The sequence below is a fragment of the Leucopleurus acutus genome (genome assembly GCF_964270905.1).
Source record: "Leucopleurus acutus genome assembly, chromosome: 6".
Classification (NCBI taxonomy): domain Eukaryota; kingdom Metazoa; phylum Chordata; class Mammalia; order Artiodactyla; family Delphinidae; genus Leucopleurus; species Leucopleurus acutus.
Window position 1 is genome coordinate 116,103,859 of NC_139149.1, and position 20,311 is coordinate 116,124,169.

At 63.0% G+C, this 20,311-nt stretch overlaps 2 protein-coding genes across 4 annotated transcripts in view; both read left to right on the plus strand.

The window, feature by feature from the left end:
* Positions 1–5,639, plus strand: part of SCLY (selenocysteine lyase) — a gene marked incomplete at its 5' end in the record, with an annotated part of 29,353 nt that extends 23,714 nt beyond the window's left edge. For both annotated transcript variants that reach the window (XM_082841139.1, XM_082841140.1), the window contains 4 exons: positions 1,254–1,337; positions 2,064–2,163; positions 3,661–3,736; positions 4,612–5,639. In XM_082841139.1, coding sequence (XP_082697265.1) covers positions 1,254–1,337; positions 2,064–2,163; positions 3,661–3,736; positions 4,612–4,765 — 414 coding nt within the window. In that variant the 3' untranslated portion in view covers positions 4,766–5,639. The remainder of the gene's footprint in view (positions 1–1,253; positions 1,338–2,063; positions 2,164–3,660; positions 3,737–4,611) is intronic.
* A 1,029-nt stretch (positions 5,640–6,668) lies between these two features.
* Positions 6,669–20,311, plus strand: part of ESPNL (espin like) — a gene marked incomplete at both ends in the record, with an annotated part of 29,310 nt that continues 15,667 nt past the window's right edge. The window contains 4 exons of one of the 2 annotated variants that reach the window (XM_082841938.1): positions 6,669–6,977; positions 8,220–8,410; positions 10,052–10,238; positions 13,108–13,290. In XM_082841938.1, the coding sequence (XP_082698064.1) occupies positions 6,684–6,977; positions 8,220–8,410; positions 10,052–10,238; positions 13,108–13,290 (855 nt within the window). The remainder of the gene's footprint in view (positions 6,978–8,219; positions 8,411–10,051; positions 10,239–13,107; positions 13,291–20,311) is intronic. The other variant, XM_082841937.1, reaches the window with a different exon arrangement.

Genomic DNA, 20,311 nt, shown 5'->3' on the forward strand with positions numbered 1-20,311 from the left:
GGCGCCCCCCTGCGGCCACCCCCTGCCCTGCACCCTCACAGTCCTCTGCCAGGGTGTTCCTCCCCCAGCCTTTAAAACCGGCCACCCATGGTCCTCATTGCTCCAGCTTCTTCCCGGGTCCTCCGCCCCACGGAGCAGCCCACACGCACTCTCACCCCCTACCCTTCTCCTGACACCTGCTCTGCTCCCCAGAAGCTGGTCGAGGAGGTCCCCATTTTGCCCTGTGACCTCCTGCAGCTGTGGGACCGCTTCTCCCCCCAGAGGTTCCTTCTCTGCCTCTTCACCTGTCAGCATCCTGGGTGCCTCCTCTCTCTCTCACTGTGCTCACCCTGTCCCGTGGCTCTGATGCCAGCCTGTGCTCCGGTCTTGGACTTGACGTCTCAGGGCAGGTCCTGACCTGCTGGGAGGCCCATGTCCCACCTTCTTCCTCAACGTGTCCTCTGAGCCCACGATGTGTCCTGCTGTCTCTCCTGCATCGTTGGCGTCTCTCCCCGTGGTGCCTCCTGCCACCCAGGCTCTCAGCTGGGAAATCTAGGAGGTGCCCTTGATCTGCCCTGTCCCGTCCCCCGCACCTGATGCAGCAGCGGGCCTGTCCGTTCAGTCTCCACGAGAGGTCCAGGACCTGCCTCTTGTACCGACTCTAGGCCGGATCATCCCCGTCTTGTGTGTGGACGCCGCATCCACTCTCCATGTAGCATCCAGTTCTAACACACAAATCAGAGCAGCCCACCCCTTCCTCAAAATCCACGTGCGTCTGCCTTGTGTTTAGGCTCAGATCCCGCCTGTCCTGGGGCCTCTGGGGCGCTGTCCCCCTCGCTCACTGTGTTCCAGGAGCGCTCGCCTTTCCCCCTGCAGGGCCTTTGCCTGGAATGCCCTTCCCTGCTGCCCCGAGTTCCCATCACGGCGCCCACCCGTCGGTCTACCGTGGTCACCTCTTCCCTGGTGTGTCTGTCCCTGGGACGGATGTGCCTTCAGGACTGGGATTGCCTTTGGTCACCGGCTAGGGACCCTCCAGCGCCTGGGGTATCCGGAAGCCTGAAAAAGTAAATTCCTGTTAACAAGTGAAGGGTACTCGGCACTTATCCCGGCCCCGGTCACACGGTCGGCGCGTACTGTGTATCCGTGAGGTTCCAGAGAGTGAGCAGTTTGAGGCCGTGTCACTGGTCTGCCTTCGGGGAGAATCACCTCTGCTGCTTAAAGCTGTCTTGCTCCCCTTGTTTCACCGTAACTGAGGGGCCCTCCTGTGTCCCTAGGCGGCTGAGCTGGTGGCAGAGAAGTGCGAATGCTATGAAGCCCACATGCAGGCTGTGCGTGACTACCTGGAGGAGAGGCTGGCGGTGAGCGCCTGTGGCCCGGGGCTCTGGGGGCAGTGAGCGCCCGTGGCCCGGAGCTCTGGGGGCAGTGAGCGCCCGTGGCCCGGGGCTCTGGGGACAGTGAGCGCCCGTGGCCCGGGGCTCTGGGGGCAGTGAGCGCCCGTGGCCCGGGGCTCTGGGGACAGTGAGCGCCCGTGGCCCGGGGCTCTGGGGGCAGTGAGCGCCCGTGGCCCGGGGCTCTGGGGGCAGTGAGCGCCCGTGGCCCGGGGCTCTGGGGACAGTGAGCACCCGTGGCCCGGAGCTCTGGGGGCAGCGGGGCCGAGGCCCCCAAGGCGGGCTCCGGACCAGGCGACTTTCTCAGACACGTGACAGAAATACCAGAGGGGGAATATCTCAGGGTTGTGTGAAGACGATCCAATGTATTCAGAAGGTTTTTCTCCCAGTTAACTTTGCTCTCCATAGTCAGTCTCCCTGACTATTATCAGTAGATGCTTATCGGTAAGATAATCATTCTGTGTGTTGAGGGTGAGGTTTTTTTTTTTCCTGCCACACCGTGTGGCTTCTGAGATCTTAGTTCCCCAACCAGGGATTGGACCCAGGCCCTCAGCAGTGAGAGTGCAGAGCCCTAACCACCGGACTGCCAGGGAATTCCCGAGAGTGAGGTTTTGTTTTCCAGAAAGTCTGAAGTTCAAGCAGTTGGGGGGAGGGGGCTTCGAAGATGTTACTGCACATATTCTGTTCATTTTCCAGGCTGAGTTTGGTGAGCGAGTCCATCTGAACAGCCAGTTTCCAGGCACTGAGCGACTCCCCAACACCTGTAACTTCTCCATCCAGGGACCCCGGCTGCAAGGTGACGACTGCCCCCAGCTCTCCCTGGCTGGGGGCTGGGCTGGGCTGGGCACAGCTTGAGCTGTGGGGAGGCGTGGGCACTGGCCGAGGGCAGGGTCACCCCACCAGGCACTGTCCTGTGGTGGTGGGGCTCTGGGCACAGCTGCTGACCTGCTCCAGGTGCTAAGGCTCTCTCTGGACACAGCACAGCGGCGCTCAGCTCTCACAGGGTCCTAGCCCCGCCCCAAAGATGTGAGGGATGGAGATAAAGTGAACTGAATTTTAGGCTAGTTGGTCCATCTTTGTCTGCAATTTTTACAAAACATTTTATGAGGGTCAGGAAAGTAGAGGCAACCAAGTGAAAACTGGCCCAGAGTCAGGCTGAAGTGCAGATCTGTGGGCTTCATTAGTTCCCGCGATCTCTGCCTCCCAGCTGGAAAAGTTAGGGTTCGGGTTAGGATTAGGCTTGGGGTTAGTGTTAGGATTAGCCTTAGGGCGACTCGTATCCCAGACGCTTAGGACTTGGCTGCCCGGAGTCCCTGAGGCTTGAGTCCTGGGTGTAGAGCATCCTGTTTGTCTGGGAGGAGATTACGGTGGCCCCGAGAGCACCAGAGAGCCGACCTGAAGGGCAGTTTTCACCTCTTAGAAGAAGAGGTCGTTGCCTCATGGTCACTCTGAGAAACGGGGCAGCGTGTTTGCACCACGAAGAAACCCTGGGGCGGCCATCACCGGGTCTGGAGTGCATCCTCGTTGGGAAGGAAGCACACGGCTAACTCTCCAGGTCTCCCCGCTGTGGGAAGGGAAGTTCCTCCCTCTAGTGTATATTCTGTGGGGCAGACTGTATATTCTGTGATGGGGGCAGACTGTATATTCTGTGATGACCTGTGTTAATTTAAATGAGACAGGCTGCTCGTTTTAATTAAATCGCAGTCATCGGTGTTGGGGTTTTTTTGTTTGTTTATGTTTTGGGTTTTTTTTGGCTGCGCCACGTGGCTTGTGGGATTTTTAGTTCCCCGACCAGGGATCGAACCCGGGTCCTCGGCAGTAAGAGGGCAGAGTCGTACCCACTGGACCGCCAGGGAATTCCCATCATTGTATTTTTTTAAATCTCTGTGCCTGTGAAGGAAGAGGGAAGTGCCTTCTAGCTTAACACAGACAAGCTCCCAGTGTCTCTCCCTTTAGAAAACGGAGACGTCAGGTTAGACGTTATTACCAGGACAGCACGTTATTCGGTAAGGCAGCTCGTCAGGATTCTGCGAGTCCTGCCAGGCAGCTGATGGTACCACATTCTCAAGGCCAGTCTTATGAGGCCGAAGAGTGTCTGCTTTTCTGCAGCCAAGGGGCAGAGGAAGCGCTTCCTCTGGGACCTGCTGTGGTTTCTCTCACCTGCCGTCAGAGGGACCTGTGCCCTGGGATTCCGTCAGGTGGTATGAGGGAGGGAGCGTCCAAACTTGCAGCAGGGAAGAGAGGCAGCCCCCGCCTGGACTCCACCTCAGGGGCCCTGTGCTCTGTCTCCTAGGCCACTTGGTGCTGGCCCAGTGCAGGACGCTGCTGGCCAGCCTGGGGGCTGCGTGCCACTCGGACCATGGAGACCGGTGAGTGCTCTCCACGTACTTGGCCGCGGCATGCAGGGCGCATCCGGGCTCTAGGTTTGGGCAGCTCTGCAGCCTAGCAGGGGCGTGGACAGTGATCAGACGGCACAGGCCCTCGGGAGGAGCGAGTGGGAGCTGCAGCCTTCAGGGGCCTCGGGCTGGACCGGGAGACGGGCAGCAGGGCTCCGCGTGAGGTGGGGAGCGGGGAGGAGGGGCGGGCTGGTGCAGCAGGGCCGGGATGCGGGTGCCCACTTCAGCCTCGAGAAAACCGGGAGCTGTGACCAGATTTGGGTTCAGATCACGCCCCCTGCCAGGAGCGGGTGGAAGCGGGAGGGGAGGGTGGAGCCTCGGGCCTGGGCATCGGGAGCGGCCCTGCTGGAGGAAGAGAAGGGGGTTCGGTTTCTTGGGGGGCCCTGCAGGCGGGAGTAGAGCTGGATGCGGCCACCTGGGCTCTGGAGAGAGCGGAGCTGTGGTCGTGATGAGCAACAGGCCTCTGTTGGAAGCCAGGGCACCGGGACCAAACTCAGCACTGACTTGGGCAGGCTGCAGCCTCCAGGGTCTGCAGGAGGCCGTCCCTCTGCCTCGCGTGTGGCTCAGCGTCCCCTCCAGGAACCGAGCCCGCTAGCTCCTTGGAGACGGGAGTTGCCACAGTACCCCGGGCTCCGGCTCTCGGGTGCAGGGGCCAACGGCCACCTCTGTGCTCCCGGGGTCGGGGTCTGTGCCAGGGCAGGCCCGGCTGGAGAGCAGGGAGGCTTTGAGCCGGCCCTTGGTGACGGTGGGCCAAAGAGTGTGCGTGGCCAGTGGGGAGCTGGCCGAGGACACGCGGCAGCCCGGGAGAGCCCGTGTCCTGATGGCTGGCCCATCTCCCCGCCCCACAGGCCATCCCCGGTGCTGCTGAGCTGCGGCGTCCCCTTGGACCTGGCCAGGAACGCCATCCGGCTCAGCGTGGGCCGCGGCACCACCCGGGCCGAAGTGGACCTCGTCGTGCAGGACCTGAAGCAGGCGGTGGCCCGGCTGGAGGGCCAGGCCTAGTGCCCAGGGCGGTGCCCAAAGGAGTCTTCCTCTTGTCCCAGAGCGTGTGGGCTCCGGGCTCCCTCCCGTCCCTTGGTCAGTGAGGGAGCGGGTCTGCTGGGCCCACAGACGCCACCGGTGCTGAGGGGCCCAGGACAAGATGCCCTCGTGGGACCGTCCCTGTCACTGCTGCCGAGTGGCACCGTTGGATTAGAAACTCTTTAGCCGCGTCCACCCTCCCCTCTGGGAAGCGGGGCGAGCTTGTTGTAAGCACGCCCTTCCTGGAAGGTGGCATTTTTATCCGAAAGGTAAAATCCTAGTATTTATAATTGATTGTCAGCTGCTCTCATGGAAATAGGAGACCTGGTTTTTGGCTGCTGTCCTGGCCTCTGTGCACCTGTTGCCTGAGAGGTCGGTCCCTCCTCACCCTCATGGCCCTTCTCAAGCCCTTTCCAGAGGGTGGGGGCCCCTGTGGTCAGGCCCCTCCCCGCTGGGCGTCCCCCCGCTTCCGGGCCCGCCCATCCTCCTGATCACTTGCTGGTCACTCGGGCCATCGACCACTGGGCGCCCTCTCTCCCAGTCCGCAGGCCCCTCCCGTCCCTTCCATTCGATCATTTGCTCAGGGTTTCAGCTCAGCCGTCAGAGTCACGGGCGGCAGCGCCTGCGTGATGCTGGCTCATTCCCAAGGTGGAAAGTCGTTCATCCCTCGCTCAGCTCCCATCTCAGTTGTATTTGCGGGAGGATTCTTTGGTCTTCACAGTGGCATTGTGGTGTCTGATTCACATCAAATGTCATGTCTGTGGAGACATTTACATAGGAGTGGGTTTTTTTAATTGAATAACACTTGTAATGTGCGGTTGAAAGGTGCAAGGAGCTTCGTGATGGCTCTGAGGAAACAACCGTCAGAAATTAGATGAACTAATAAAAGCTTCCAGTGCTTGTTTTGGACATTTTGTGGTTCTTCTAGTGGGTTCTTCTTGGGGGCACAGTGTGTCTGTGCCGGCAGTGGGGTGGGGTCAGACCCACTGCTCACTGCATAATCACGCCTTAGCTTCAGGAACTCGGCTTGCGACTGTGTCTCTGGGAGCTCTAGAAAGTAGGTCCCCAACATGCAGCATCCTGCTTCCGCCAGGCAGAGGCTGTGGTGTCCCGACTCCCCCAGCAAAGAACTATGGGTGTCCAGCCCCACGGAAGAGAACAGTCTGGAAAAAGATGCTTGGCAGCTCTGAAAAATGCACTCGGGACCTTTAGCTGCAGCGCCAGAGACTCTCGGTCAGGGCCCTGTGCCCGTCACCGGCCCTGGGGAGCAGCTGCTGTCCAGCGGTTCACGGAGCCTCCAAGGCCAGCTGAGGCCAGGATCCAGCATAGATTTCCCAGGGGCCAGGAAGGCCCCCAGCTCCCGGTGGGTGACAACATGTCCCAAACACTTAAGGTCCCCAGAAAGGGCTCCACTTGGATGGGTCCGCCCTCCTGTGAGAAGGGTCTCCCAGGTGGCCTCCCATGGCCCAGCACAGCCCTCAGGGCGGCTGCCCCCAGCCTGGGGGAAGCAGACACTCGGGAGCCTACAGCTTTCTGGAAAGGACACTGCCACTGTGAACACCTGCTCGACGCGGTAAGTCCATCCCAGCCCTCGCTCCACGGGAGGAGGAGGCGTGGGCCAGCACAGGGCAGTGCCCCCCGGGCCAGCGCCCACCCCCAACCCAAACCCGGTGTGGGCCCTTCCCCCCCGCGCCCTCTGCCCACCGCAGCTCCGGGCGCCGCGGGAGCGGCTGGGGCTGGGCTGCGGAGGCCCGGTCCCCAAGGCCTGTCCCCCCACCCCCCTGCCGCCTCCCATCTGCCCTCTGCGCCGCTTATCAGGTAACCGGAGCCGGGAGCTGCGTCCACGCCTGAAACAGGAAGCCCGGGCCTGTGCGCGAGTCGAGGAGAGCCGGCCGGGTGGATGGAGGAGCAGCGGGCGCTCGTGGCCGCCAAGGATGGGGACCTGGCCACCCTGGAGCGGCTGCTGGAGGCGGGTGCCCTGGGCCCGGGGGTCACCGACGCCCTGGGGGCTGGCCTGGTGCACCACGCCACCCGGGCCGGCCACCTGGCCTGCGTCAAGTTCCTGGTTCAGCGGGCCCAGCTACCCGGCAACCAGCGGGCCCATAACGGGGCCACACCGGTGCATGACGCCGCCGCCACTGGTAGCCTGGCCGAAATGTGCTGGCTGGTGCGCGAAGGGGGCTGCGGTCTGCAGGTGAGCCGAGCGGGCACGGTGGCCGCGGGGGGACCCGTGTCCATGGGGATGGAGGGAGGCGTGAGCTGAGAGCCGGATCCGGAGCCCTCGGCCTCCCCTGGGCACCTCGGCCCTGGGCTGTTCCTCTCGGGGAGTCACCACGCGGGCCCCACGGCACAGTCAATGGCGTCTGTCTCTGCCCAACATCCCTCCGCCCCCAAAGTGGGCACCTCCTAAACCCCCTCGCGTCCCCCAGCGCCCAGCACAGAGTGGCCATCCTTGTTCTTCCTCCCCACGTCCCACCCAGGGGCGCCTGGCCTTGCCAGTGGCGATCTCACGGGGCCCTTATCAGGCCTGATCCGTGGGCCTGTTTCTGAAGGGTCTAGAAAAGGGTCCTTCCGAAGAGAAGCAAGGTGGGCACTCGGGCCCGGGAGCTGTGGGCACCGGCCTGGACGCCCGAGGGCCCCGGTGGGTGACAGCACAGGCGCAGCTGTGGGGGGCAGTGGGACGAGAACCTTGATGTGAAGAGAAGAGTCTCAGGGCCCGCCTCTCCCTTCTCCTGCCGGCCCGGTGGGTGCTCCGTGTGGGGGTGAAGGACCACGGGAGGTCGGTGAGCCAGCTCTGACGGTGTAAGGACGTCCTCCCAGAGGCCGGAGTCGGGGGGTGGGCATCACCGTGACCCGCTCGGTCCGGGACGGGGAGGACTCGGCAGTCACAGCCTGAGCGTCCCAACAGCCTCCAGGCCGCCGTCCTCATCCTCAGCGGCTCTTCGCACAACCCCGGGGGCGGGAGCGGGGCCACCTCTGTGCCTGGGAGAACGCCCAGGTCTGCCAGAGGCCCACGGTGGATAGGGTCCCCGGCAAGAGGACTCGGGGGCCGGCGGGTGGGCGCTCAGTGGGGGTGGGGCAGAGGCCCAGAGAAGCCGCAGCCCTGGACACGGGGCAGGCCACCGGCCGGCGCGGGCGCAGCTGGGCGAGCGGAAGCCGCTCTGACTGCGAGCTGAGAAGGGGAGGGAGCTCGGATGCACTTGGACCCAGAAGGCCTGGACTTGATCCTGGCCCTGCCGCCGACCTCTCAGTCCCAGAGACCTCCCTCCGCACGCCCCGCGATGGAGCACGCCGGACGGAGGGGCGGGGCGGAAGCTCTCCGCCGGGGTCCCGGGCGCTGTGGTGCCGGGCGGCTGGCCCTGGCCGCACTGGTGCTGCCGGGCAGGGCTGGGTCCGGGCCCACCGCCCGCTCACCGCCCCGTCCGTGCCTCCGTAGGACCGAGACTCCTCGGGCGTCTCCCCGCTGCACCTGGCCGCCCGCTTCGGACACCCGGTGCTGGTGGAGTGGCTGCTGCGAGAGGGTCACGCAGCCACGCTGGAGACGCTGGAGGGGGCCTTGCCGCTGCACCACGCCGCCGTCAGCGGGGACCTGACCTGCCTGAAGCTCCTGACGGCCGCCCACGGCAGGTGAGGAGCCGCAGCGTCGCCTGTTGGGCAGTCCGGGGGGTGCAGGTGCTGGGGAGGCCACACCGAGGCGGCGGAGGAGGAGGGGCTGACGCCTTGGAGGCGGGCCTTGGGGGAGGGGAGTGTGGAGGGACAAGTCTGTGGCCAAGGCGCGGGCGGAGAGCGCTCGGGGTGAGGCTCGGAGCGTGGAGGGGGCAGTGAGAACGGCGAGGAAGCTGCTACAGCAGTCAGAGCAGGAGGCGCTCTATATGCTCAGGCAGCTCCCGGCCCTGCCTGGGGGCGTCTCAGGGCCCGGCTTCCCCTGGCTGGGAAGGTGGCCCCCTCAAGCCACCCGAAGGGAGCAGAGGCTGTGCAGTGGACTTGGGGGCCCTTTCAGGTCGGCCTGAATTCTCCCTCCACACTGTCCGGTTCCTGACACTGTGAACCCCTGTCCCACCGCCTGGAGTTGGTGGATGGCGAGGCGGGGGCAGCGGGCAGCGGGACTCCCCTTCCCCATCGTGGGCACCGCTGTGGCCCTTGCGCCCCACAAAAGATACCCTGGGCACACAACGGGCCATCTAGGGTGCCGTGCACGTGGCCTGCCCCCCACCGTCTGTTCTCAGGGCTACTGCCCTGGCTGGGGGTGGGACTCCGTGTCCGCCCCACACCTGACCTGGCCTTTGTCCCCCAAACCCGCCTGCCTCTGTAACCACACGCCTTCTCCTCTGCGGGCCTCTTGTTGGCCGGCTGGCTGTCCTGGCCACCCCACGGTTGCTCCTGGACGAGGCCGGACAGCTCAGCTGTGGAACAGTGGTCCTGTCCCTGGGCCTTCCCATCCCGACCCCTCGGCAAAGGCCTTCGGGACTCGCCTCTGCGGATCTTCCCCAGAGCGTCCACACCAGCTGCCCCGGGCCCGGCCGGCCACAGAGTGTCTCTTAGACCGGCAGTTTTAGAAGCAGCTTCTGTCATTTGAAAAGTGGAAGATTTCACATTAAAGCACACACAAGCACACGGGAAGGTCCCCCGCCCCAGGGCCCACATTCCCACCGGCACCGACCACAGGACCTAGAGGTGAAGTCTTTGTCAACAGGGCGTGGGTCCGGTTTGGGGAGGGGCTGCCCTGGGGACCAAGAACTCTCCTGGGCCTGCAGCACCATAGAGGCAAAGCCGGATGCAGGAAATCTGACGACCCTGCCCCAGTCCATCCACATGGGGGCCTGGAATTCGGATGCCAGGGCTGGGCACCACAGAAGGGCTACTGCCCTGCTCACTGGCCCCTTGTACAGAGCAGGCCCCCAGCTCTGGAGGTTCCCTGACCCGTCCACTGCAGGCCCTGCTGGGCTAGTCACCCCCTAAGAAGCGCCCTCTGCCGGCCAACCCCTGGCGGCGCGCACATCTTGATGGGGAGGGGGATGGGGGAGGGGAAGCTGGATTCCGGCGGCCCGTGCCCACCTCACCCCGCCCCGATCCCGTGCCCTTGCGCCGTGCGCAACCTGTGCAACGCTACAGGTGGCCGGCTGGGCCCCTCACCTCAGCCGGGAAGCGGGGTGGCCGCAACAGCTCAGCCAGGTGCCGGGACGCCCCTCCCCGATCTGGGTCCTTGGCTGGAGCGGCTCCCCGCGACCCCCGGGCCGAACGCCCTCTGAACCCCGCCCTCCCCCATAGCGGCGTGAACCGGCGGACGCGCAGCGGCGCCTCCCCGCTCTACCTGGCCTGCCAGGAGGGCCACCTGCACCTGGCCCAGTTCCTGGTGAAGGACTGCGGCGCCGACGTACACCTGCGCGCCCTCGACGGCATGAGCGCCCTGCACGCCGCCGCTGCCCGCGGCCACTACTCGCTCGTCGTCTGGCTGGTAAGGGGCCGCCGGGGGCGCGGGCAGGGGAGGGCCGGGAAAGCTGGCAACTCGCTTGCAGAACCGCCTTCGAGCGAGTGGCTCCCGGCTGGGGTGGGCGCGGCACACCCAAACTGGGTCTCAGTTTGCCCGCAGGAAGTCCGAGGACCCACACGGTGGTTGGGGGAGCAGATGGGCCGGCCCATGGCTCAGAGCACCCACATGCCAGGCCCAGTCTCGGCCCCGCGGTGCAGCCTGGAGCCCACAGCTTTGACTGGAGGTGGCTGCGGACTGAAAGTCAGCCCCTGCAGGACCGTGGGCGTGTGCAGGGCCCCCTGGGGGCTCTCCTGCCCCTCCCCCAGGAGTCCTCAGCGTCAGTGCCCAGCTGCTCTGTCTCTGGCACAGGCAGTGCCTGGCCCTGGCCATTTGGAGCCCAGGGCCAGACCCCTCCCCTCTTGCCCGCTGGACCCGTCGAAGGGTCACCCAGACCTCTTTCCAGAAGGAACGCAGAGTGACCCAGCTTGGGGAGGATGCCTTCCGCCAACACTTCTTCCAGGGCTGAGGACTTCCTGGCTCCGCCACCAAAAACCTGGCCTGGGAGCTCTGAGGGTCCATTACAGAGACCCGGCCAAGTCTCAGAGTGGAGAGGTCTCTCTGGGGAGGGGCAGAACTGAGGCTGGGCAGGAGGTGGCTGGGCAGGGGGTGGTTCCTGGAGGAGCGGGGGCCCAGCTCAGTCACAGTTGGGAGAGCCCGTGGGGTGGCGTGAGGCGGAAAGGCAGACCAAGGCGCCGGGAGGACCTGGGCTCTTTCCTGGGGCACTGGGGAGCCGCTGAAGGGCTGCGAGCTGGGAGCGCCAGGGTCTGCTGGCATCTCTGAAGGTCACGCAGGTCACTGGTGGAGAAGGGAGAGCCCTTCCTCACTCAAAACCTTCCTCCCTTCGCATGGGGCCTGCTTTTCCAGCCCTCCCTCCAGCAGGCCGGCCTCCCTGCCCCAGGGCCTTTGCACGTGCTGCACCTTCTGCCTGGTGACAGCTCCCCAGGTGTGCCTCCCCGCCACTGCATCCCCTGTCCGCCTGTGTAGGATGGCAGCCACCTGGCCCAGCTCCCCGTCCTGCTCTGCTGCTGTCTGTCCTGCACCAACACTGATAAACGTTGTGTTTGCCTTCATCTTGGTGGTTGTCTGTTCCCACCCCAGGCTGTAAGTTCCAGCTGCTCCAGGAAGCAGTGGCGCAGCCCTGCTGCTGCATTCCCTGTGCCTGGCACATAGTAAGGGCTCCAGAGATGTTTGATGAGTGAGTGAAGGAGGGAAGGAATCTGGCCTCCAGCCACTCACCTTGGCCTCAGAGGCCGCCAGCAGTTGCCTCCAGCCTCCCTTCGCTGCTGGATCTCCCAGGCTGGCCTCAGCCCCTCAGGCAGCCGTACCTTCGTACAGGCCGCGTCCCCTCCCAGGCCTCCTTGCTGCAGCCCCTCCTACACGGCCAGCTCCTCTCACAGGAGAAAGCTCTTCGGCTCCTGCTGCACTAACTTTCCCGTCTTCGGTCCCGCCCGGGCCGCTGGGTGGAGTTGTCCTTATGTCCCCTCACTGTAGTTCAGATCTTGGCCTCCCAGAAATGTGCCTGTCCCCAGACCTGGCCTCCTCGCCCTGCGGGAGCCTGAGTCCTCGTCATCTCTGGCCGCAGGGCCACAATCGCAGCAGGTGCTCAGCACAGGGTGTGGGAGTGAGCCAGTGGGCTGTGCAGGGCGAGGAGAAGCAGCTCGGAGCAGCGGGGGTGCCCAGGAGCAGGGGGAGTGTGGGCAGGAGGGAAGAATGTCCACCGAGCCCCATGGAGCCCCACAGGGGCTCATCCCGCGAGAAACAGCTGGGGCCACGGGGTCCCAGGGCCAGAAAGGCTTTTCCAGATGTGACTCCCCAGCCCCGCCTCCTGCAGGGTGGACGGAAAGGGGAGGGGGCGGCGTCCAGCCTGGCTCACCCACTCAGCGCTGGGCGCCCCCTCCCTTCGGGGAGCTGGCCGAGGGGAGGGTCTCTGTTCCCGGCTCACTGGCCTTTTTCTAACAGACACGTTTGGCTGTTGGATCAGCCAGCGTTTGGCTGCAGTGACCAGTGCACTGAGCCACTGAAAGGTTGTCCCTTCCACGTAGAGGCCGTTGACACTGGGTCACATCTCTGCTGTTCTCCCAGCCTCTCCCTCATGGTAAGAGTTGGCCGCATTCAAGGCAGGAAGAGGGAGAAAAGGGGGTGACGCCACATCCACCAGCCCCTTCTATCAGGAAGGCAGAAGAAGAGCCCCTGACGTCTCACTGTCACATGGCTGCCCCGCTGCACGCAGTCCATTGCGTGCCCACGGGCCTGGCCGGGTGCCGTGGACCAGAGCCCACTGGTGCCCTCACAGAGGGGCAGCTGAGGGCCCGTGAGGAGGGCTGGCTGGAAGTCACTGATGTGGCTGCCAGCAGGACGGGGCCCAAGCCGCAGGGTGACCAGGCTTGGGTCCACCATGAGGAAGGCTGCTCAGGACCCGCCTCCCAGCACCCCGGCATCTCCGTGCTGGAGACGTGATAGGGTACAAACAGGCCTGGTGCCAGGATGTCCTTTCTCTCCCTCCCTCCCTCCCTTCATCAGCAAACATCTGCTTACTGTCCCTTAGGTGCTGCCCAAAGGCATTTCTTTATTTGATATGTGAAACCAGCCCCTGGGGGTGTTCAGCTTACGGTCAGGGCTGGGGCAGATTTGGGGACCGTGGAGTCTCCCAGCAAAATCACCGAGCTCACTTCCTCCCATGCTGCCCGGGACGCGCCAAGAGGAGCCAGCTCTGTCCCAGGGCTTCCTGCCCCGAGGTAAGAGTGGTCACCCCCGTCCAGCCTCAGCTGGCCCATCCCCCCTCCTCGTCCCTCAGGTCACCTTCACAGACATCGGCCTGACGGCGCGGGATAACGAGGGGGCCACCGTCCTCCACTTTGCTGCTCGAGGCGGCCACACGCCCATTCTAGACCGGCTCCTGCTGATGGGCGCCCCCGTCATGAGAGACTCCTGGGGTGGGACCCCTCTCCATGACGCAGCAGAGAGCGGGCAAATGGAGGTGAGGCAGGGGCCGGGGGAGGGTGCGCGGTAGGGCTGGGGGGCCTCCGAGAGCCAGCAGTCCTGGAAGGCTTCCTATGAATAAGTCATTTAACCCTCACCACAGCCCTGTAGAATAGATGTGATTAGTCCCCTTTTACAGACAGGTAAACTGAGGCTCAGAGGCCCAGTCACTTGCCCAGGATCCAGACTCTGACCCATTGGGGAACAAAATCCATGCGCTCGGCCCCTCCCTTCGCACAGAGGCTCCCCAGGTTCCCGCTCAGGGAGCGGTCTTCCTGCCGGTCCTCCCCGGAGGGCCTTTTAGCTGCGGGCCCCCGATGTGAGCAGCCTGGAAGCAGAGCCCTGGCGGGTTCGCTATGATCCAGATAGACCTTGGGGGCTCCTGTGGCCCAGTTCCCAGGAAACAGCATCCAGAAATCCAGAGTAGGCAGGGATGGTGTTCAAATATTTACGGTCCAACGCTGGGAATAGACCTGGCCATCAGCCACTGGCCCCGCACCGGCATCACCTGCCCACTGACCTCCTGTAAAGGCAGGGCTGCATCTGAGGGGAGCACACAGGCTGACTCTTCCACTGCCCCACCCAGCAGGCCTCCGAAGTGAGTCAGCTCATCCCATGCCGGCCCCCAGGCTTTCCCGCGTCATTCCCACAGCGCCCGGGGATGCCTGCTGCATCTGCCGTCGTGAGCAACGTGCTCCTGGCCCAGGAGAGGCCAGTCTTTACTGAGGTGCAACCGGGTATCCCATGTGGGCCTACATTCTGGACAGCTGTTTCCAGCTGGAACCCAAAGTGTCCCTGGGGCCCAGCCTGAGCAGCGTTGTGTAATGCAGCACAGGGCAGCCACCAAGAGTCATGGGAAGGCGCAGGGTCCTTCTGAAGAGTCAGAAAGAGGCCCAGTCCAGCTCCTGGCAGCGCTGCTGAAATTGTCTGCCTCTGACTCTCAGGAGTCCTGGGGTCCCTCCACCCCTCCACCCTCCACCCCTCCACCCCTCCACCCCACCACCCCTCCACCCCTCCACCCCTCCACCCCACCACCCCTCCACCCCTCCACCCCTCCACCCCTCCACCCCTTTACCCCTCCACCCCTACACCCTCCACCCCTCCACCCCTCCACCCCTCCACCCCACCACCCCTCCACCCCTCCACCCCTCCACCCTCCACCCCTCCACCCCTCCACCCCACCACCCCTCCACCCCTCCACCCCTCCACCCCTCCACCCCTCCACCCCACCACCCCTCCACCCCACCACCCCACCACCCCACCACCCCTCCACCCCTCCACCCCTCCACCCCACCACCCCTCCACCCCTCCACCCCTCCACCCCTCCACCCCTCCACCCCTCCACCCCTCCACCCCTCCACCCCACCACCCCTCCACCCCTCCACCCCACCACCCCACCACCCCTCCACCCCTCCACCCCTCCACCCCACCACCCCTCCACCCCTCCACCCCTCCACCCCTCCACCCCACCACCCCTCCACCCCTTTACCCCTCCACCCCTCCACCCCTCCACCCCTCCACCCCTCCACCCCTCTACCCCTCCACCCCACCACCCCTCCACCCCAGCCCCGCTCCACCCTCCACCCCTCCACCCCTCCACCCCACCACCCCACCACCCCTCCACCCCTCCACCCCTCCACCCCACCACCCCTCCACCCCACCACCCTCCACCCCTCCACCCCTCCACCCCTCCACCCCTCCACCCTACCACCCCTCCACCCCTCCACCCCTCCACCCCTCCACCCCTCCACCCCACCACCCCACCACCCCTCCACCCCTCCACCCCTCCACCCCACCACCCCTCCACCCCTCCACCCCTCCACCCCTCCACCCCTCCACCCCTCCACCCCACCACCCCACCACCCCTCCACCCCTCCACCCCTCCACCCCACCACCCCTCCACCCCTCCACCCCTCCACCCCTCCACCCCACCACCCCTCCACCCCTTTACCCCTCCACCCCTCCACCCCTCCACCCCTCCACCCCTCCACCCCTCCACCCCTCCACCCCACCACCCCTCCACCCCAGCCCCGCTCCACCCTCCACCCCTCCACCCCTCCACCCCACCACCCCACCACCCCTCCACCCCTCCACCCCTCCACCCCACCACCCCTCCACCCCACCACCCCTCCACCCCTCCACCCCTCCACCCCTCCACCCCTCCACCCTACCACCCCTCCACCCCTCCACCCCTCCACCCCTCCACCCCTCCACCCCTCCACCCCTCCACCCCACCACCCCACCACCCCTCCACCCCTCCACCCCTCCACCCCACCACCCCTCCACCCCTCCACCCCTCCACCCCTCCACCCCACCACCCCTCCACCCCAGCCCCGCTCCACCCTCCACCCCACCACCCCTCCACCCCACCACCCCTCCACCCCACCACCACCCCTCCACCCCACCACCCCTCCACCCCAGCCCCGCTCCACCCTCCACCCCAGCCCCGCTCCACCCTCCACCCCACCACCCCTCCACCCCTCCACCCCTCCACCCCTCCACCCCACCACCCCTCCACCCCACCACCCCACCACCCCACCACCCCTCCACCCCTCCACTCCTCCACCCCTCCACCCCACCACCCCACCACCCCACCACCCCTCCACCCCAGCCCCGCTCCACCCTCCACCCCACCACCCCTCCACCCCTTTACCCCTCCACCCCACCACCCCTCCACCCCTCCACCCCTCCACCCCTCCACCCCACCACCCCTCCACCCCTCTACCCCTCCACCCCTCTACCCCTCCACCCCTCTACCCCTCCACCCCACCACCCCTCCACCCCAGCCCTGCTCCACCCTCCACCCCTCCACCCCTCCACCCCACCACCCCTCCACCCCTCCACCCCTCCACCCCTCCACCCCTCCACCCCACCACACCTCCACCCCTCCACCCCACCACCCCTCCACCCCTCCACCCCTCCACCCCTCCACCCCTCCACCCCACCACCCCTCCACCCCTCCACCCCTCCACCCCTCCACCCCAGCCCCCCTCCACCCCACCACCCCTCCACCCCTCCACCCCTCCACCCCTCCACCCCTCCACCCCAGCCCCGCTCCACCCTCCACCCCTCCACCCCAGCCCCGCTCCACCCTCCACCCCACCACCCCTCCACCCCTCCACCCCTCCACCCCTCCACCCCACCACCCCTCCACCCCACCACCCCACCACCCCTCCACCCCTCCACCCCTCCACCCCACCACCCCTCCACCCCACCATCCCACCACCCCTCCACCCCTCCACCCCTCCACCCCTCCACCCCTCCACCCCTCCACCCCACCACCCCTCCACCCCTCCACCCCTCCACCCCTCCACCCCTCCACCCCACCACCCCACCACCCCTCCACCCCTCCACCCCTCCACCCCACCACCCCTCCACCCCTCCACCCCTCCACCCCACCACCCCTCCACCCCTCCACCCCTCCACCCCACCACCCCTCCACCCCTCCACCCCTCCACCCCTCCACCCCACCACCCCTCCACCCCTCCACCCCTCTACCCCTCCACCCCTCCACCCCTCCACCCCTCTACCCCTCCACCCCACCACCCCTCCACCCCAGCCCCGCTCCACCCTCCACCCCTCCACCCCTCCACCCCACCACCCCTCCACCCCTCCACCCCTCCACCCCTCCACCCCACCACCCCTCCACCCCACCACCCCTCCACCCCTCCACCCCTCCACCCCTCCACCCCAGCCCCCCTCCACCCCACCACCCCTCCACCCCTCCACCCCTCCACCCCTCCACCCCACCACCCCTCCACCCCTCCACCCCTCCACCCCTCCACCCCTCCACCCCAGCCCCCCTCCACCCCACCACCCCTCCACCCCTCCACCCCTCCACCCCTCCACCCCAGCCCCCCTCCTCTCACCCCTGCAAGCCACCACTCAGCCGTCCCTGGCTCAATGCCCCCAATCTGCCCCTATCTAGAGGGAGGGGAAGGGCAGGCGTGAACCTCAGTCCGGGCCAGGCCAGTCCTCAGAGAAGAGGAAGAGCCTGCAGTTACCCCTACAGTCATCCCTTTTGTCCTGGACACGAGAGAAGAAGCTGAGCAGGTGACAGGGTGGGAGGCGGGGAGGGCGGTCCCCGCAGGCGGTTGGTGGCCTGAAGAGCCCTGAGCCGTTGCAGCGAGGCTCAGGCAGCCGCCCGTCTCCCAGCCTCCGGCTCCGTAATCGGGAGGGTGGCTGGAGCAGCGCTCTAAAAGCTCTATTTTTAAGCAGCAGCATCTTTTTCAAGTGAAAGAGTCTATAGGAGCCCGAGAAGCTCACCGAGAAGCCAGGAGACCACCACCTCCTCACCCTCCCTTAATGCGAACATAAAATAGCTCAGGCCTCAAGGCTGAGAACTGCTTTCCTCTTCAATCTGCTCCGAAAACTCTAAACACACAAGAGCAGAGCCTCCTGCCTCAGCTCATTGGCCTCTCTTGGCCGCTGCCTGCACCGCACTATTATTTAACAGCAAGGCAGAGGAGGCGCATCTTATTCTCCGTGAATTCTTCAGTGGGCTCTTCTCCAGGGGGCAGACACTCCCTTTGTTCCTTATCACAGCCTCAAACCATTATCACGCCTAAAAATAATTCATGATCATTTCTTTTATTTATTTATTTATTTTTTAGACTACTTTTAAAAATTAATTAATTAAATTTTTTGGCCTGCGTTGGGTCTTCGTTGCTGCGCACGGGCTTTCTCTAGTTGCGGCGAGAGGGGGATATTCTTCGTTGCGGTGCGCGGGCTTCTCACTGCGGTGGCTTCTCTTGTTGTGGAGCACGGGCTCTAGGCACGTGGGCTTCAGTAGTTGTGGCACGTGGGCTCAGTAGTTGTGGCTCGCGGGCTCTAGAGCGCAGGCTCAGTAGTTGTGGCACATGGGCTTAGCTGCTCCGCGGCATGTGGGATCTTCCCGGACCATGGCTCGAACCCGTGTCCCCTGCATTGACAGGCGGATTCCTAACCACTGTGCCACCAGGGAAGCCCCCAATAATTTCTTAATATCATCTAATATCCAGTCTGTCTAGTAGCCATCTAATATCCATTTCCCTGCTTGTGCTGTAATCAGGAGTGAAGCAAAGTCCACACATTATTGATTTGTCTGTTGGGTCTTAATCTGTTAGCAATTCCAGAAATATATTCATCCAGGAAATATAGGATAATGCTTCATTCCCACCCCACGCCACACCCCGTTTTAAAATAAATTCTATTTTATTTTATTTTTTATTTTTTTTGTGGTACGCGGACCTCTCACTGTTGTGGCCTCTCCCGTTGTGGAGCACAGGCTCCGGACGTGCAGGCTCAGCGGCCATGGCTCGGGCCCAGCCACTCCGCAGCATGTGGGATCTTCCTGGACCGGGGCACGAACCCGTGTCCCCTGCATTGGCAGGCGGACTCTCAACCACTGCGCCACCAGGGAAGCCCCAATAAATTCTATTTTAGAATAATTTGGAAGAGTTTTAGATTTGTAGAAAAATTGAGACACTAGTACAGACAGTTCTCACAGAGTTCACATCCATTTCCCCCTATTATTAACAATTTACATTAGCATGGTACGTTTGTCACAATTAATGTACCAAAATTGATACAGTATTACTAACCGAAGTCCATACTTCATTCAGGTTTCCTTACTTTTCACCTGAGGTACTTTTCCTGTTCCAGGATCCCTTCCATGACACCACGTGACATTTCATCATCTTGTCTCCTTAGGCTCCCCCGAGCTGTGACAGTTCCCCCCCTACCCTTTCAAAACAAAACTTCAGAATCATGAGCTCGTGCCCTAGCACCTCCAGTGGGGGATGATGACAGTTTAGTATGTGTTTTGTTTTGCTGTATCTCAGTCTTTCTTATGTCACAAATTACACTGATTACTTGGTTTTTTAATTGAGTAAAAAATACATCACATAAAATCGACCATCTTAAACATTTCTAAGTGTACAGTGCAGAAGGGTAAATATATGCACATTGTTGTACAACACATCTCCAGAACTTTTATCTTGCAAAACGGAAAGTCTGTACCCATTAAGCAACAACTCCCCATCCCCACTTCCCCAGCCCCTGACAACCACCATTCTCCTTTCTGTCTCTATGAGCTTGATTACCCTAGGGACCTCATACAAGTGGAATCATACAGTATCTTTTTGTGACTGCCTTATTTCACTTAGCATAATGTCCTCAAGGTTCATTCATGTTGTGGCATGTATCAGGCTTTCTTTCTTTTATAAGGCTGAATAATATTCCACGGTATATTATGCCACGTTATCTTTATCCATTCATCCATCAGTGGACATTTGGGTTCCACCTTTGGGCTATTGTGAATAATGCTGCAGTGAACATGGGTGTGCAACTATCTCTTCAAGACCTTGCTTTCTACTCTGATTACTCTCTAAAATGTTAAACCAACCTTGCATTCTTGGAGTAAACTCAATTTGGTCATGAAAAACGATCTCTTTTATACATAGGTGAATTTAATTTGCTAACATTTTGCTTAGGATTTTAAGTGTGGTAGATAGCACTGGTGTAATGGTTCTCAAAGGTGGCTGCACACTACAACTCTCCAGAACAGGTTTAAAATATTCTAATACCTGAGCTCCACCTACCCCAGCGATTCTGATTTAATTGGTCCTAGGGAGCCCATGTATCAGGACTTCTTAAAGCTCCCCGGGTGACTCTAACATATGTCAAATTTGAGAACCATCTATGTGAGTAGCGTTAGCTGAGCTAATCTAGAAAGAATTCATAGAGATGGTCGTTCTTTTCTTTTTGAGTTACTGACACAGAGTTTATTGGAAGACGGTCATTCTTAAAGCAGTGAATGTCGGAAGGAGTAGGATTTCTAGCAAGGGAGAGAGGGTTATAAGCGCTCAGGGTGCTAGGACAGAGTGGAGAGTAGAAGCTGGGGCTTGTAGTGAGAGGTCAGTGGTGGAAGACCTTGAACTAGTTTTAATATTGTGTAAGGAGCCATCTGGGAGCTGCTGTGGGATCCCGAGAAGAGGGCATATGATTTCCTTGCTGTTTGGAGGAGGGCTCGCTGTGGA